The sequence below is a fragment of the Carassius auratus genome, chromosome 28 (genome assembly GCF_003368295.1).
Source record: "Carassius auratus strain Wakin chromosome 28, ASM336829v1, whole genome shotgun sequence".
Taxonomy (NCBI): Eukaryota; Metazoa; Chordata; class Actinopteri; order Cypriniformes; family Cyprinidae; genus Carassius; species Carassius auratus.
In genome coordinates this window covers 7,531,681-7,546,762 of record NC_039270.1, presented here as the reverse complement: position 1 = coordinate 7,546,762, position 15,082 = coordinate 7,531,681, and the positions used below count along the sequence as shown (strand labels likewise).

The 15,082-nt window shown below is 37.5% G+C and overlaps 1 protein-coding gene across 1 annotated transcript; it reads right to left on the bottom strand.

Annotated features, from left to right (window-relative positions):
- Nucleotides 1–423: 423 nt before the first annotated feature.
- Nucleotides 424–11,776, bottom strand: LOC113046633 (growth arrest-specific protein 7-like). Its single transcript, XM_026207490.1, has 4 exons — nt 11,460–11,776; nt 6,080–6,203; nt 3,479–3,547; nt 424–1,121 (listed from the first exon to the last, which is right to left on the bottom strand). Exons 1-4 carry the CDS (start codon nt 11,460–11,462, stop codon nt 1,000–1,002), a joined length of 318 nt encoding a protein of 105 aa, XP_026063275.1. The 5' UTR covers nt 11,463–11,776; the 3' UTR covers nt 424–999.
- Nucleotides 11,777–15,082: the final 3,306 nt, after the last annotated feature.

Genomic DNA, 15,082 nt, shown 5'->3' with positions numbered 1-15,082 from the left:
CTGCATAAGCAGCAACACATGAATGTACCATGCTACTTTTGTGAATGCGTTTCAAAGACTGATGCAGAAGAGAAGAAATTGTTGAATAAAATCATTATTTTTGCTGAACAAGGTAGTTGCATTGCTGTCTATGCAGGGTCAGAAAGCTTTCTGATTTCAAAAATATCTTAATTTGTGTTCCTGAAGTTCTTATGGGTTTGGAACAACAGAATTTTCATTTTTTGGGGTGAACTATCTCATTAATTTTTTTTTTCAATGCAAGAAAAACAACAGAGTTATAAAGGTGTGGTCACATTTACTGTACACTTTTCTTGGTTTGAATAGGATCCACACAACTGGGAAATTTTTGTGAGCTTAAACATTTTCACCATGCAAATTTTGCAATGTGTTCAAGCTGTTAATACACAGTGAGTTTGTGAGATTAATCGAACCATTAACTGTAGCAAACAGTAACAAAGTATGTGACTTTTGAACAATCCATTTAAAGGAACTTTCAGACTGCACACATCTGACCACACAGATCGTGGTATTGTTTGTTTTTGCATGCAGCTTGTGAGGAGTGCTGCTCCCGCTGAGAAGCAATGCTGTTATTGGTGGCACAATTGTTGCACGTCATGCCAATAATATGTAAATATTGGTTAAGCTCCCCAACAAACTTAAATGTCTTATAGTTCTAAAAATGATATAAATTCACAATCATTAACATTCTTTGCACAAGTTCCTCTCCAACCCACAGCTCATAATACACTGCTCTAAGTCAGACTGAAGTGCCTGATACTTACACAACATAGGACGTTTTAGACAGCAGTCAATATTTTTATGTCAACAGTTTTATGTATTCATCAGCTTATGTGAGCGCTGACGCATTAACACTGACTTAATAAACTCTTATTGACACCACACTGAAGATAATGTTCCAGATAATGCATTTTGTCCAAGTAGTAATCATATCATTGAATCTGGACCCACGTCTCACAGATGGCCAACAATCAGCTCGCACTAAGGCTGAACAGCCTGTGTGTACGTGTCCACTGACTGTGTCCAGTGGTGAGTGATTATTATGACGAAGGCTGTGGTACAATGCAGTTCTTCTATGAGCTGTCCCTCTCCTTCCCTCAGAGCTGAAGAAACACACAGTCAGAGCATTAATGAGCCGGCCTACCCTGGTATAAGCACTGACATCCAGCCTTTGATACAGTCTCCTGAAACACTGGGAAATTGTTTTTCCTGCTACTTCTCTCACGCCTCAGATTTTTAGCCTATTATCTTGCAACATGTCTACTATTTAAGCCACTGTGTCATGTGCTTCTGTCCAACATGCATTTTCTTTTTCTATATCTTTGTCCATAATGTCCTCTCTCTTCATATGTGTCCACATGTCCTCTTCTTATATGTCTGATCTGTCCCAAAATTTCTCTGTCCATATACTATTTTTGCATCTTTATCGCATACTCCTTCTAGATCATCGTCCACATGTTCTCTCTCTCTTTCTGTACATTTGTCCATAATGTCCTAATCTTTTTGCTTGTGTCCACGTGTCTTCCTCCAACACATCTGTCTACTCTGTCCCCTCCTACCATTTTTGTCCAATTGTCTTTGTCTTTCTCCACATTCTACTCTTTGTACATCCTCCATAACACCTTCCTTCTACATCACTGTTCATCACAATGTCCCCTCGTTTTCTGTACTTTAGTCTGTGATGTCCTTTTTCCTTCACTGGTGTCCACATTGTATTCCTACTGTGTGACTGTGTCCATATGTTCACCCTGTGTCTCTGTCCACCCAGTCTTCACCATGTCTCTGTCCACCCTGTCTTCACCCTGTGTCTCTGTCCACCCTGTCTTCACCCTGTGCCTCTGTCCACCCTGTCTTCACCCTGTGTCTCTGTCCACCCTGTCTTCACCTGTGCCTCTGTCCACCCTGTCTTCACCCTGTGTCTCTGTCCACCCTGTCTTCACCTGTGCCTCTGTCCACCCTGTCTTCACCCTGTGTCTCTGTCCACCCTGTCTTCACCTGTGCCTCTGTCCACCCTGTCTTCACCCTGTGTCTCTGTCCACCCTGTCTTCACCTGTGTTTCTGTCCACCCTGTCTTCACCCTGTGTTTCTGTCCACCCTGTCTTCACCCTGTGTCTCTGTCCACCCTGTCTTCACCTGTGCCTCTGTCCACCCTGTCTTCACCCTGTGTCTCTGTCCACCCTGTCTTCACCTGTGCCTCTGTCCACCCTGTCTTCACCCTGTGTCTCTGTCCACCCTGTCTTCACCTGTGTTTCTGTCCACCCTGTCTTCACCCTGTGTTTCTGTCCACCCTGTCTTCACCTGTGCCTCTGTCCACCCTGTCTTCACCCTGTGTCTCTGTCCACCCTGTCTTCACCTGTGTTTCTCTCCACCCTGTCTTCACCCTGTGTTTCTGTCCACCCTGTCTTCACCTGTGTTTCTCTCCACCCTGTCTTCACCCTGTGTTTCTGTCCACCCTGTCTTCACCTGTGCCTCTGTCCACCCTGTCTTCACCCTGTGTCTCTGTCCACCCTGTCTTCACCTGTGCCTCTGTCCACCCTGTCTTCACCCTGTGCCTCTGTCCACCCTGTCTTCACCTGTGTCTCTGTCCACCCTGTCTTCACCTGTGTTTCTCTCCACCCTGTCTTCACCCTGTGTTTCTGTCCACCCTGTCTTCACCTGTGTTTCTCTCCACCCTGTCTTCACCCTGTGTTTCTGTCCACCCTGTCTTCACCTGTGCCTCTGTCCACCCTGTCTTCACCCTGTGTCTCTGTCCACCCTGTCTTCACCTGTGCCTCTGTCCACCCTGTCTTCACCCTGTGCCTCTGTCCACCCTGTCTTCACCCTGTGTTTCTGTCCACCCTGTCTTCACCCTGTGTCTCTGTCCACACTGCATTCTTTCTACACCTCAATCACATCCTTCTTCCACATCTCTGTCCACCATATCCCTTTTTAACCTCTGTCCACCAGGTCCCCTTCCTATATATTTGTCCTCTGTGAACTAAATGAAAATTTACATTTACAAATGTAACCGTTGTTGTCAAAAGCAGGTAAAGTTATCAGCAAAGCATTGTAATCTCAAATCTTGATTTATAGATCCTAGTACATGATTTAGCATTAGTATTACATTACTGAGGAACAATCGTGAATGTCCACATTTCATTAGGCTGTATCTTAAATATAAGATGCAAACTGTGTTAACTGTGAAAACTGGCCAAACCTCTGTGGACAGGTGTTGACAGCTGGATCTGTGTGTAAATAACGCTTGCTTTAACTGTTTTCCAGTAGTATGCAGCATCTAAATGCAGTATTACAAAAACAAATCCAGTCTTGTTAAGTAATGGTAACCAAACATTGTGATTGAGTTAGATTAATGTAGACAAATGATAACATTGGATTTTTGTATAATGTAAAAAGCACTACTGAATTGACTTGAGATGGGGGGAAAATATATATATTTTTCAAGCCCTATTGCAAATATTACCTGAGTGTTGGTGAAACCCAGAAGCCTTGGGGCTGGTGGTGGATGTGCTTGGCCGTTCCCACGTTGTCTCTAACACAAATACAGGCATTGATATGTTATTTATGATGCCTCACTAGTCTAGGTTACTAGCTTTGTTTGCTTATGTATACTACATTCATGCTAGGACAGTACACATATATTGGCTTTCTGTATTACTGTTTTATCATGAATGACATATAAAAACATAAAACTAAAGCTCCTCTTCAATCAAGAAAAATAATTATTTCTCACAGTCCACATGCAACAGTAGGGGTCAGTTGCTGAATAACGTTGCAAAAGCAATTTTTCTTCTTCACAGTCACGGCTGAAAATTGTTACCATGTTTTTTTTACACAGTCGACACATGTTTCTCGTGAGTCAAGATGGATTTTTTTATGCTAACTCTTGCAAAACAGCATCCTTCATTCCAAGCATTCAAGTCAAAAATGATTTTCCCACACAGAAACATTCTTGTGCAAACACAATTTGCTAATCAGCCTCAGATAGGGCACACACGGCTTCTCAAAGTCACAATTCAAAACTGGGTCTGTTGTGATAGGTTCATAGAGAGAGAGAGTGAAAAAAAAAACAGTTTTAAAAAAAGTAAATACTGTACATCTAAATATGCATAATCAGGAGAACAGATTAAAAAAATCCTACAAGGGGAAAGAAACTGCTATCCTAAGGTTGTATATCTAATTAAATCGTACAGTATTTCCATGTCGTTATAGTATTTATCAAAATCATTGGGTATTTTCACATTTGCTTTTCATGTTAGTCAGTTTGTGGGATGATATTGGGTCTATGCAGTTCATGGTAATGTTACTATTTCAATCTCTGACTTTAAAGATAAGCTACTTTTGTTCAACAAACATTGATTTCGAGTAGCCACTTTATTTCCAGTGTAAATCTGGGTAATGAACCAGCTGAGATCAACCACTATATAGTTCCAGTTCTGAAAGAGACACTTCAAAATTAGTGCAGTAGCCTTCACTAGACTGGACTTCTTTTTCAGCAAAGAGAAACAACGCATAAGCATAGAATAAAAGTGTTTACATTGCAGGAACAGCATCGCTGTACACACAGACCGCCTCTGGACAGTTCTGCCAGTGTTTACAGGGCAGTCATAGCTTAGTGCCAGACTGTTGGAGAATCATGCCAGCTCAGAATGAACAAAAATCCACGGCACATGTTTACAAAAGGCCACTGAACAGCATGGCTGTTTTAAAATAAGATTTAACCTTTCTTACATCAGGTTACTTTGAGAGCAGAAATAAAATCTTGACATCAAATCAAATCCCATCTAAAGTGCTAGTCGCACCAAGAGTTCAAGGTTCGGCTGGATATCTTTGTACCTACACCATTACATGACAATATTGTTTGCAGCAAATATTCAGCCATCGCCTGAACAGGCAGTAGTTTATGTGTTTCTATCTGGTCTATATCCTATATTATATGAATTGTTCTTTGGAATCTGCATTTCTAAATTGATGATAGTTAGCATGACTAAACCGCCACAAATTCAAAATACACTTCAATTACGCTTCAGTGGAAAACAAGAGGTCATTACAGCTTTATGCATCCCAGACAGCGTGCTGGGGTTCGTCGGAAAAGAGAAAGAAGAAAGATGAAAACAGTGTGTGAGCATGTGAGAAAGGACATGAGACTATCAGATTAATCCAGATCAGCCTGATTCGCCCCTCTCCAGATGAATAGGCTATAAAGATGATGGAGAATGCTAATGAAGTTTTCCAGCCTGTGGCGCCGAATGAGGAAGAACTGGGTTCTGTGATTGCACAACAACATACTGAGATACCTTATCAACGTTTCGCATTTTTATCAGGCAACGTGCACATGTAAAAATGAGCCTCTGGCTATATGAATGAATCACTGTGGCATATGAGACTGATACCACAGTAGGGCAGAAAGACCATAAAATGAGATACATCTGTAAAGGGCAACTAAATTATACTTTTATGTTTATGGCCATTCACATCACGTGCACACTGGTCAGTGATGCAATACTTTTATTAAAACTGAGATATTAATTCATGATGATAATACCATTTTTTTGATAACAAGAACCTTAAACTAATACAATGTATTAATCTGATATTTAAAAATGGGTAGCACACAAACAGAAAATAATACTTATCTTAATCTCAATACATTGCCCAAAAGAATATTATATTTCCATGAAGTATCAGTTCATCGGATACAAAAGGACACAAAATAAATGTAATACATTTATAATTTATGCATCTATGACAATAAAGAGTGTTGGTGAATTATTATTATTATTATTATTTGCAATTTATTTTCGCAGGGAATATGCTTGCTCCATTCTCAAGCTTATAAGCCATTCAAAGACTATTTCAGTGTTTAATCGGTTATTTATGGTTATTGCAAAATTTACTAGCAATTCTTGAGTATGTACATATATTTAGTTTCTATATTAGAGATACAGAGAACCTATTTCAAGAAGGGACAAGAAAAGGCTTTGCACAAACATACTGCTCCATAAACATACTGTTCCAGACAGTCAAAACAACTGACATACACAAATACACACATCAGTGATACCTTTAGTGCTTGTGTTGACATAGTATTTCCGTCCCTCAGGTGAAATGTAGCTTTTCCAACCCACAGGAAGAGACACACTCTCGATTTCCTCTGTTGGCATCCTGCAGGAGACTACCGGCTGCTGCTACAGGAACAAGCACCAAAAATACATACAGACATACATACATACATACTTTTCAGGCAATCAAGTCATAAATAGAGTTATGAATTTAATCTGTCAGCATATAAGAAGGACCGTGTGAAACTGAAGGCTGGAGTAATGATGATAAAATATATACAAATAGAAAAAAAGCTATTTTAAATTGTAGAAATATTTTACAATATTGCTGTTTTACTGTATTTTTGATCAAATAAATCCAGATAAATGCAAATAAATGCAGCCTTAGTGAGCATAAAAGACTTCATTATGAACATTTAAAAAGTGTAATGTTTTTTTACATGCATTATATACTTATGCATGTATGCAGAGCTCTGTCATGAAACTCCAGAAAGTCCAGAGTGATGTGTTATAACTCTATCTGATATAATCAGATCATTATTCACATGGTGCAGCCAATTGGTTGAATCTAGTTGCATTAACAACCAATGAGCTTGCAGCTCAACATTCATATATTTGGCTAGAGTTTACAGTAGATGTTGCAGCACTTCAGAAACCCCCCACCTTCCCCAGCTCCACCTGTATCTAATTTTTTTTTTTTTTTTTTTGTGTATTAAGAATTTTTTAATTAATTAACATTAATAGATAAACCAACAAAACATAATTAATACAATAATGCCATGATAGTAACATGGTAACACTCAAAACTATGTTTTTGTTGTTGTTGTTGTTGTTTTTCTTTTAGTTGAATTTGTTAGATTTTTCTTACAGTTGAAAAATACGACCATATGAAACTAAACAAAGTATTCATCTTGTATCACTGTTAAAGCTGAAGCTGTTTAACCGAACAATGGATGGACAATGGTCAGGAAATCTGTTTAAAAAAAGAAAAGAAAATTAGCAATTTTATTTGTGGCACAGAAATTAAATCGTGATTTAAAAAAAATTATTTGACAAAGTGTATTATTTTGGTGTTTGCATCTGGAATAACTGCTCGATTCTGCCTTGAAGTTGTGCCATGAAAAAATTCATAGTATGAGTGTAATGATAAAACAGCAGTGGCTGGAGGTTGCTGGGGCTGTAATGAATCAACTTGCCATCTTTCAGCACCGAGCAGAGCACCAGCTCATGGAAAAAAAGGCAAAAAGACATCAAGGGCTAGTAACTGAATAGCACAGGCGATCAAGCATTTTACAGCAGTAGTCATTGAGGATCATTGTGGACTGATTTTTCTTTTGAAGCAAAACATAAAAGAGATTCCACACCCACTCCGTGCACCCTCCATTTTTTCTCTCTGTCTGAACCTCTCTACCTACATCAGTCCCTCCATCTGTCTGCCTCATACTCCATCTGCGAAAGGAAGCACAGAAAGTGGAGGTTTCTCTCCACGAGGCAGCGTTTGATCCGTGCCATTCTGTCACTTTTTAAGATGAATTACAAGCAGTCATTTTAGTGAAACCCAGAAAGCATCCATACTCAAAAGCAAGTTAAACGTATGTAACTAGCCACTAGCTAAAGATTTTTTCCGTGTAACAGTGATTTAAGGATGTCAGATGAGGAATTCAGTGTAGAGAAAGCCCTTGTTCATTCTTAAACTTTGTAATTGAACATCATGATTGTTTAGGGTGATGATTTTTACATTTTCGATGCCAAAACATACAAATGAGGCTAGACTGATACATAAAAACCCACTTAAACGGTGTAGTATTCTTTTATATTATTTATATTCTATTAAAATGATAAATTACAGGTTTCATTTTAGTTTTACTTTAATGTGCTGTTATTGTAATTGTGTCACTTGACATGTTATTGGTTATTTTATTTATTTATTTATATGGGAGGAAGGGCTGTTGTTTGTTTATGTTTCATTTAAAGAAATCGATGTTAAATTATACATTCTATTAATAATTAAATCATTCATAATATATCATAAATTAATATTAATTAATAATTCATTCTATATTTTATTCCAGTTTAGTGTCATTCTTATTTTTTACAGTTAGCAATTTATTTTTATAAATATGTTTAGAATTCATTTCAGCTTTATTTTAATTAACAAAAAATATAATGTATTATGTTTTTTTTATTAACGCTTTTTTAATAATAACCCTGATACAGTGTAATTGTAAGATTACTTAAGTTTTTAATATGAGTAACACACACACACACACACACACACACACACACACACACACACACACACACATATATATATATATATATATATATATATATATATATATATATATATATATATATATATACTTTATAGTATCTGACATTTATACACACTTGTGTGGATTTCCTGTTAAGAAAAACTGTCAATCGCATAAAATTAGCAAAGATCACAATAAAATTACATAATTTATGATCACGAGAGAAAGCAGAATAAAAAAGGTTTGTAAATGTAAAATATAACACAATAATAAATAATAATAATAATAAAATCACTGTGTTAATTTAGTCACATAAAAATGATGAAAAGATTAGAAACCAGAACAATGTTCCAATATTGGCACAGAAATTAGCTTATTCTCTTTTGAACAGGGGCGTTTACTAATTATAAAGTTCAGTTTTGCCATTTCAAATTCAACAAATAGTGCAATTTTTACCCACATCCTATATTTATACTCAACATTGCTGTGGTTTCCAGTGATCGGCAGGCACTAAGCCAAACACTTTATTATAGCAGAAGTCATAAGATGATGTTGCCACTGATATCTAGCCTCAATTGACCAATTGGCTTCTATGGATAGTAATAGCAGAGCTGGAGTCAATGGCATTTAAATGAAACCAATGTTTTTTTTTTTTTTTTTCTGAGCTGTATTCATCAGGGTCTACTTACAGAACCATATTACAAAATGTAAGAGGGGAATTTGCCTTGGCCCAAATCCTAACATCTGATGAGTCCTACTTGTAGAGAAAGCTAATGAACACGACTATAAACAAACCAGACTTCAACTGCCATGTGGGCTTTTTCTGTTCTCCTTCAAGGCAAGAGGGGGATTTAAAGAGACAAGGAGCAAGGTCGACAGCAGGGGCTTGAGAATACAAACACTCTCAAAGATGCAATGGCCCGGTCTGAAATTTGAATTCTTTTAGTTTTGACAGCTCTTCATTAAAGAACATGCAGAAATGACGGGAAACATGTGAACACAATCCTAGAGGCAGACACAAAGAGGAGAATTCACATTTACTTCCACATTCTATTTGCGTTGTTTTAGCACCTAACTCATGTCAGGAAAAACATAAGCTAGGTAAAGGTGCAAACATGGCCAAAAAAATGATGATCTGAACTATTAAAGGCACACTCCATTTATGTATTATTTTTTAAATGGAGTTTAACAGTTGAGTTTTACCATTTTCGAATCCATTCAGCCAATCTCTGGGTCTGGTTGTAGCACTTTTAGCTAAGCTTAGCATAGATTATTGAATCTGATTAGACCGTGAGCATCTCACTCAGAAATGTGAGTCCCCATCTAGTTTGTGTGGTTGCAGTAATAGCAGAGTTGGTGGGGACTATTTTCAGGTGGTGCGTAATATCACTGCGCCTGCTGCACCCATGGTACGGAACAATGTTCCTTGATTATTACGCCGGGGTGAAAGTATAGTGCCATATCAGCCTAGAAAATCACAACTTCTCTTTTTTGTCGGTCTTAGTACATGATGTAACTACAGAAGAGTCATGTTTTACATAGGGAAAATCTAAAAAACTAAAAACACACTGCTAAGCTAAGCTAAAAATCCTACCGCAAGAACCAGAGATCGGCTGAATGGATTTTAAAACAGAAAAACTCAACTGTTTAACATTAGGGGAGTTGGAAAATTTGCCTTTAAAAAAAAAAAAAAAAGTGGAGTGTTCCTTTAAATTACCATCTTGCAGGTCAGTTGAGAGTAGCATACTACTGCAATCTGACATACTTTACTGTGACTGGACATGATTAATTGAAAAGTACACTATCTATTGAGTATTATTTAAAGAACCTAATATTCCAGATACAATACAAGTTAAAGGTGATGCACTGAAATTTTAGAAGCTAAAAATATTTGGCCATAACAATGGCATTTAGTGGCAGTGACATTTATTTGACACTTCTTTAATGATAAAGTATATATTTTATGCACAATACATGGATAAATGAAAGAGGACACACTTTGCTGGGACTAGAGTAGACTACAGTATGCAAGAGAAGCAAATTTCTTCAGCTGAAATACCAAGGCACATCTCATTGCATCTTATTTACTATGACTAATTGACAGATGATTCTTTTATCACATGAAAATGCCCTGAACAGCACAAATAGTTCAATTGCTTAATCATCCAAACCAAACTTTATTCTGTGTTTCAGCTTTCAGCTAAATGAAAACTTGGTGTTTCTGTAATTAATTTCTGTGCATCCCCACAGGATAAGTGTAGATAACAGGAATTTTGGCTGAATGTTGAGACTTCTCATAAATCTGTGTGACTATTCTGCCACATTGTGTTTTGCATTTTCTTTCATTTATAAGTAATATGAGTGCACTGTCTTTGTATATCTAAAGTCTTGCTTAAAGGCTGCGTTCATGTACACATTTGCATAATGCCTGTCTACTGGTTGCTTCAAAGAACAGTTAGGTAAGCAATGTCGACAAACTTTTTATGTGTTTTTTATGTTCATTTGCACGACAACAGGGTTTTGGGAGTTTTAAAAACAGGTTTCAAAGAGCATGTTTTTAAAAGATTACCGTTGTCATCCCTGTGTAAATTTGTGAAAAAAGGTGATGTCATGTGCATGCATTACTTGTTCGCATTGTGTTTCTTTACTTTACAAAGTGATATCGCCAACTACTGGTCTGGCATGCACAATACAGCATTTTTAGTTGCTTTTACAGGCCAGTGTGAATGGGGATTGTTTTGACAACATTGTCATCTTTTTTACGTTCTCGTGTAAGCATATTATAAAATTGACTGTGTCAGGCAGTGGGTGAAGAAATGTCTAGTATGAGCAGAAGTTTTATATCTAATTTTATAACTTTGTTGCCATGATAATGTAACATCTAAAACCCTAACTCAACTGTATCAAAGGCAAGGAAATTCTACACAGAACTTAAAGTAATGAACGCAAGTAGTTTCATAAAATGTTGCATTACTGCTTATTTACTGCAAAATTATAAGTAACCTTGAATACGTGTCAAATTCCAAATGATTGGTCTTAATCCAGAATATTAATTTAGGTGACATGCAGATGTGAATACTACATATGACTACTACTCTCTTCTAATCAAATAGCAAAAAGCTCTTACCATACTTCTCCAATCAAGCCTTTCCCAGAGATATGAAAAGAAGTCTACTTAATTAAGAAAATGCAGTCCTGTACACATCTAAGATCAGTCCAAGTGACTCAGGAGAGGCAGCCAAACTTCTCGAACATGCAACTTCTCACTCCTTCATGCATCAAATGACCCATATCGCAGGGTCAGCGCCAGAGACATGGAAAGAATGAACTAGCATGTCACTTAGCTCATCTTTTCTCACATTTCCCCAAAAAGGGCCAGAGGAAAAAATGTCTTGCTCTGGTTTCTGGGATAGAGTGATTTCTTAAAGCCTTTGTTTGGGAGTTCCAGATGTAAGAGACTTAAGAGAGACTAGTGCCGTAATCTGGCTGTTCTCTGAGGGCTGAGCAGCAGCACAATGTCTGACACTGTGTGGATGGACCCATAGCTCTCTCTTAAACAACAAGGCCTGTTTTGTACTGTCAAACTCTCCTTTTCTACTAAATCAAATTGACCCTTGTGTGCAGAGCATGCTGCCCATGCGGTCCCTCACTTCCTGCTTTAATGACACTCTCAAACCGAGCTAGAAGTGCTCTACTGTTCTTGCGACTGACAAGACGGATCGCTGAAAGGCAAGGAAGTGAAGGAGACAGAAGACAGAATGCTGTCTTGAGACTGCAGCCTAAATGGGGTACTTTGAAGGAAAGTTTTCCTGCAAAAACTCAAGTCCACTTGCTGGCAGGAAATCTGACACATCCTTGGATGGAACAGAAGTCTCAAGGAAATAAATTCGACAACTATCTTTGTAATTGCATGACCACCGACCACTAAACAGAACTTTCTCATGGTTCCTTCCTGAAATAACATGTAGGAGAAGGCCAAACAACTCATTTAAAACAAATATGCTGTGCAGTTGAAGACTAAGTGATACTTACAAGTTACTAATTCTAATATTCTTAAATATGGAGGTTTTCCACCCTTATGCATATGCGAATCAAAATGACTAGATACATATTCTTTTGTCTGTTTTCTTTATGAATACTTGATTTGTCAATAATTATAAATGCCACAGACCATTTAGATGACGATAAAACCTCCCTTTGAGGACATCCAGAGAGAGACTTGCTTGGAAAAATGATTCAGAAAATAAATATTTTATTTTTTAGGGGTAGGATTATGATTTGGGCTTATAGTAAGTATAATTAGATTTATGTAACAGTGGAAGGAGTCTATGGTCATTTAGATAGAGAGAGAGAGAGAGAGAGAGAGAGAGAGAGAGAGAGTGTGTGTGTGTGTGTGTGTGTGTGTGTGTGTGTGTGTGTGATACCAGGTTGCTCCAGGCAGGATGTTTCTGTGATAGGTTTAGTGGAAACCACATCTGTTAAATGAGTATGCTATTTATTTTTCAACTACAGTAAATATAAAACCGAATATGGACATGATATTTAACACTGCCTATATGACTACATAAATAGACAACAGATGAAAAATAAAAATCTATTTTTACTCACATATGGAAGCTTGTTAATAATACACTCCCTTATAAATGTATGCATAAAACATTAGTGAATACATTGGCAACAAAGCAAGCATGCAGGGTCATTCAGCATTATTAATATAGTATTAAAGTTTTTATTTATATTCTAAATATTATTTACTTTGAAACTTTATTTAGATAGTTGCCAAGGCGCATATATATATATATATATATATATATATATATATATATATATATATATATATATATATATATATATATATATATATATGCACCTTGGCAACTATCTAAATAAAGTTAATTGGAATCTGCAGGCTCACTTTCTTTTTCCTCCATTTTTTTTAAGAGCAATGCTTATCAATACTTGATGGATGGAACCAAATCTGCAGATCTTATTTACAATATGCAAGAAGTCATGTCACTACTTCTGTTTCATCACGAATTTAATAGCACTAGCGCACTAGTCAAACATCTGCTACAATAAGCTACCTGTGATTTTAAATGTTGCATGCAGCAAATCAGTTTTTGCCTGAAGACAGATATTTCTTGGCATCAATGAAGAAAGATGCGTTTTGGTGCCAGATGGTGTACTTACGACATTGACCAGCAGGGGCTCACTGGCCCATACTAACCAGCCAAACCTTGACCCTTGAATTGATCACAAATAAACAGAACTGCATTCACATTAATTCCTGGTCTGAATGGAGATGAACAACAGCTGCAAGAATCTGTGGTGCATGACACATCAGCAACTTCTCTTTAGTTAAATAAACCTATCTGTGGGCAGAAAACACCCACTGATCGTGGGGGCACTGTGCACTGTAAACCACATTATTAAAGACTAAGAACAGAGTCAATAAACACTGTACAGATCAAACACACGCAGAATTATGGCAGTGCCCTTACAATACAACACTCTCTAGGGTTCACAGAGCAGCTGTGCAGATACATGCAGTTCATGAGGTGACAAAAAAAGCACAGTTCATTTAACACAAGTGATTGAACGCATACAGATATCTACAGTAAGTATCAGACATTGTCAGGTATATCTTCTCAAGTTCTCCTCTGCTTTGGTGAGTCAGTAAAGCTGAAGGAATGACAGGAATCTTGACAAATTTGTGCGCTTCAATCTCCATTACAAACAAACCAGAAAGGATTTTACTGTCACTTGGTACACGGTTGTGGGCCAACAAAGCCGATGTAAACAGATAATGATAAATAAATAATAATTTGACTTAATAATTAGTAATAATAATTAATTAGTAATAATAATTAATAAGTTTTTATCTAAATATTTAGCATGGTTGTTGCAGAAATTAGATTTAAGTGACTTTATCAATGATATTTAAAAAGCATACAACAATAAGTAACATTTACTATGTTAAAGCTGCAGTCCGTTACTCTTTTTGGTTAAAAAATGAAATCAATATTTGAGCGAGTAACCAACCCGTGTTCAAAACTATTGCCTTACTTTACATTACTCCACGTCTGTAAACATAAAGAAGTTGTGTTACGACTGGGAACACAGGAACACAGGAACACAGGAGACGAGAGATCCAAAAGCAGTGTGGGTTTTAATTGGTAATCCAAAATCAGAATCCAACAAGCAGGGGGTCAAAACCAAAAATCAATCCAAAACAAACAAACAGGAACAGGAACTAGAAACTAGGAACGCGAGGAAACTGGGTGATGGAAAGTAAGGATTCTATGAAAACAAACAGAAAAGGACTGGATTATATAGGCAGGGTAATGACTATGAAGTGAAGACACCTGAGTGTAATTAACAGGAGTGCAATTACTGTGATGAAGGGACAAGGCTTTGTGGGAATTGTAGTGCCTGCGGTGAGGTGCCTATGGGGAAGTCAGACCACTAGTGGAGAACCAGGGAATCACAGACCAGACACCGTGACATTACCCCTTCCTCTACGGAACAGCTAACAGATGCTCCACCCAAACAGACCAAGGAACACAGAGACCAGGAAGGAGGTGGACCAGCGGAGGACCAGTGGGAGGGACGGAAGGCCAGGTCCATAGAGGGAAACAGAGAGAAAACAAAAAACAAAACAACAACAAAACACAAGGCCAAGAGAGAACAGAAAGTTCAGTGGCCCAGGGCCGAACCGACAGGGCAGGAATCCAGGGTGGAGCAAGGTGG

Coding starts and splice junctions, on each gene's coding strand:
- LOC113046633 (XM_026207490.1), bottom strand. Junction 3,548..6,079: donor TGTCAACACAAGCACTAAAG/GTATCACTGATG, acceptor TATTTGTGTTAG/AGACAACGTGGGAACGGCCA. Junction 1,122..3,478: donor TGGGTTTCACCAACACTCAG/GTAATATTTGCA, acceptor GTGTTTCTTCAG/CTCTGAGGGAAGGAGAGGGA.